General features: G+C 43.8%; 1 protein-coding gene across 1 annotated transcript in view; it reads left to right on the top strand.

The window, feature by feature from the left end:
- The window catches only part of LOC106456418 (SH3 and multiple ankyrin repeat domains protein 3-like), a 130733-nt gene that overhangs the window by 103253 nt on the left and 23882 nt on the right, over window positions 1-3598 (top strand). The window contains exons 6-7 of the mRNA XM_013914468.1: window positions 523-674; window positions 1288-1455. Of these exons, the coding sequence (XP_013769922.1) occupies window positions 523-674; window positions 1288-1455 (320 nt within the window). The remainder of the gene's footprint in view (window positions 1-522; window positions 675-1287; window positions 1456-3598) is intronic.

Below are 3598 nucleotides of genomic sequence, written 5' to 3'. Positions count from 1 at the left end.
CACCTGGTAAAGCAGCAACGCTGATCATTTTATTAAAGATGAAAGAATTTAGACAGTTTTTAACTCTGAGTGATGCTGCAGTGTTTGTTTGACCTGACGTGGAGTTTGGACCCAGAAAGGGCTAATGACGTCAGACGTAAAGACCGGATACAGCCTATTCTGATTCCAATTCTTCATCATCAAAACCATAAGTGGAAAAACCTGCCTGAAACCAAGTGCAGAGTATACAGAAGAAGAATATTATTTGATCAGTGCATTTTGGTTCATGACTTTCATTGGGTTCTTCAGCAGCAGATTTCACTTTACAATGCCTGCTTATACCACTTAACAAGTGCTAATTTACTCAGGTGTCCTAAAGTGTTAAAGTAAAAGCAAATCTTAAAATGTGGTTTGAATGATAGCACACATGCTGTCCCTTGAGTTTTCAGTCTGCACTTTCTTTTTCTTCACTCTCTCTTCTTTCCAGACAGAATTTCAGTCATTAAAATATTTATTTGTTGTTGTTATTTCTTGTTTTTCTAGAGAGCCCATTGACATTTGCAGCTCACCTGGACAATGCGGGGGAGATCATAAAGGTGCTGAAGAATGGAGGAGCTCATTTGGACTTCAGGGCAAAAGATGGCATGACTGCTCTTCACAAAGCTGCAAGGTCGAAGAACCAGATTATACTCACGGTGAAGGCTCCTCTCCTTTCATTTGTTTAGCACTTGCTTACTTGTGCATTGTTGGCTTTCTTTGTGTTAGAAGCCCAATGAAAGTCTGACAGCTGATAGATCATGCTCGAAGATGTTTTGCTGCAGCGTAACCGACATGCATTCTTAATGCATGCAGACCTGTCATTTCACAGCATGTTGAGCTGATTAAGGGATGATGCCTCTAACTGTACTTGTACTCGTGAAGTGAAGGCTATAGGTGAGTGTAGACAAGACTTCTGCAAGAGAAACAAAATGTGTTTTATCGTTGAAATCTCACAATGGACAGTCAGTTTCATAATGGTGTGTGTGTGTGTGTGTCATGTGCACATGCATCAGCTTTTATATCAGCTTTTAACAGCTTTGAGTCTGTAAAAATATTTTGATTATAAATTTATGTAAATGTTAAAGAAACTTGGTTCCAGAAAACTGTTTTAGTGACTCCTGTGACTTTAGGTGAACTGAAATATCACTCACATTTGCACACAGCACGTGTGCAGGTTTGCAAGCTCTTTGCAAAGAAAGAATCACAGCTTATCTGCTTTATACTAATGTAGCAGCTACCTGTCTAACTTTCTTACCTGTCCATCCTTAGACGCTGCTAGAATTGGGAGCTTCTCCAGACTACAAGGACAGCCGGGGTCTGACTCCCCTGTATCACAGTGTGGTGGTGGGTGGGGACCCAGGCTGCTGCGAGCTTCTACTGAACCACCACGCTTCTGTGTGTTGCCAAGACGAGAACGGCTGGCATGAAGTTCACCAGGTACGACCCTGTGCACGACGTGCACCTCTAGACACGCACATAAAAATAGATTTAAAAAAATTTCCTCTGTGGTTATTTGGAACAGCTTGTATTAGTAAGGCACGCACACACATAGCCTTTCTCCGGCTGTGGGCGACTGTCTTGGCAGCTGTTACCCGTTGAAGTAGATAAAGGCATTTAAAGAGAGCCACTCTGCAGCAGTAACAAACTGTGAGCATCTCCACAAAGCGTGTGTGAGGTTGCGTTCAAGCCATCTGCTTTATCAGATTCCTTACATCTCGTTATCCTTGTGGAGCTGTCAAAAACTCTGCCCTCCCCCAACTGTCCCATTTCAGACATGATAACACTCTGCTGTCAATTAACAATTACATGTATAGGATGGCTGATGGTGGCTCAGACTGTAAAGTTTTCTTTACTAATCCATAAAATTCTGGAAAATGCCATCAAGGAACGTAACGAACACCATACGCTGGTATGTTTCATGCTAACAGGCAAACAAAGCACTGAGCGTTAGTAATGTAACAAACTTCATGGACACAAGAATGTTATCCCTTCACTGGACAGTAATGGCTTTATTGTATTGTTGGCGCTTGACAGATTAATTGAGCTTGAAATGAATTGTATTGGTCTCTGAGAAGAAATTATTTTATTTTATAGTTCTATCTATAGATAGATTTCAAGTAGGTTATCTTTGAAAGGGTCTGTGTTGGCCGTGCTCATCCTAAGAGCCAGCTCCAGGACTGCCTCCGGTCCTGGATGAGCGATGCCATCAGGTCCATCAGGAAGTAGGGTTTGATTGTTCTTAGACGTGAGACCGGCTCCTTCTCTTCCATGAGAAGAGAAGCACCTTGTTGGCGTAGTTGGAGGCTTTCTCTATCTGCTCCACCGCTCACCTTCAGGGTGTACAGTATGGTGGCCCGGTGGTTAGTACTGTTGCCTCACAGCAAAAAGCTCCTGACTTTCACTCTACCATCTCTACCTTTCTGTGTGAAGTTTCCATGAGTTCTCTCTGGTACTCCAGCTTCCTCCCACAGTCCAGAGGGTCAAAGTACAGGGACTGACATTCATATGGAAATAGATTCAGGATTGGAGTGACCATCACCTGCCTTCTGTATATGGATGACATCAAACTGTATGCCGGGAGTGGGCAAGACATCAACTCACTGATCCATGAGCATTGGCCAAATGGTTGCAAATATAGGGAAAGTGATCTGGACTGAATATATGGAGATACCAGAAGGCAGGATAGTGGACAAAGAGAACAGTTATAAGTAGCTGAGTGTCCCACAGACCAATGGGAAGCATGATGAAGATGGACGGTCAGCCATAGCCAAATACCCACAAAAGCTAAGATAGATGCCAAGAAGGAAGCTCAAACAATAGGAATAAAATCTCCCCCCAAGATAAGCTGCTCAAAGTGTACATCACACAGCTGAAGACAAATTGTGATGTGAAATAGAAGTGGGAAGTGCAGAGGCCCTGATCATGGCAGCATGAGAACAGGCCCCAAGCACCAGATCCAGAGAGGCAGGAGTCTGCCTACAGTCTGTCTCTAAGTGCATGGAGGCAACTGTTGTTGTAATTTGGTGCTAAATAAATGAAATTGAATTGAATTACCACAGCTGACAGACCCAAGTTCAGGCTGTGCAAAGGTGCCACAGAGAGTATTCAGCAAATAGTAGTAGGATGTAATCTGCCTCTCAGCGTTCACTGGGAGGAACAATCAAGTGGATGCAAAAGTGCACCGGAACATCTGCGGCACATGTGGATTAGGATATCCCCAATTCCTGATAGGAGACACCACCAAAGATGGTTGAGAACAGCGGGGCTAAGATCCTGTGGGACCCCAGACAGAAGAGGAGCTGCTGGCAAACCAGTCAAACACAGTGGCAGCTGACAAGGAGCAGAAGATAGAATTTGCAATAGATGTGACAACCCAGCAGACATTACACAGCAACATCAGAATGAAGAAGCACTGGAAAAAAGTCAAGTACCAGGAGCTGAAGTAACATCAGGAGCAGTTGGTAATAGGAGTGTTTTTGAGCCATAACCCCCAAAGAGTGGCTCCAGCCTAATGCAGGCACAGTATCAGTGTGTGTGTGTGTGTGTGTGTGTGTGTGTGTGTGTGTGTGTGTGTGTGTGT

Source organism: Pundamilia nyererei, unplaced genomic scaffold (genome assembly GCF_000239375.1).
Source record: "Pundamilia nyererei isolate P.nyererei 1_Seehausen unplaced genomic scaffold, PunNye1.0 scaffold00200, whole genome shotgun sequence".
Lineage (NCBI taxonomy): Eukaryota > Metazoa > Chordata > Actinopteri > Cichliformes > Cichlidae > Pundamilia > Pundamilia nyererei.
The sequence above is the reverse complement of the archived record's forward strand: the minus strand, read 5'-3'. Positions and strand labels throughout refer to the sequence as shown.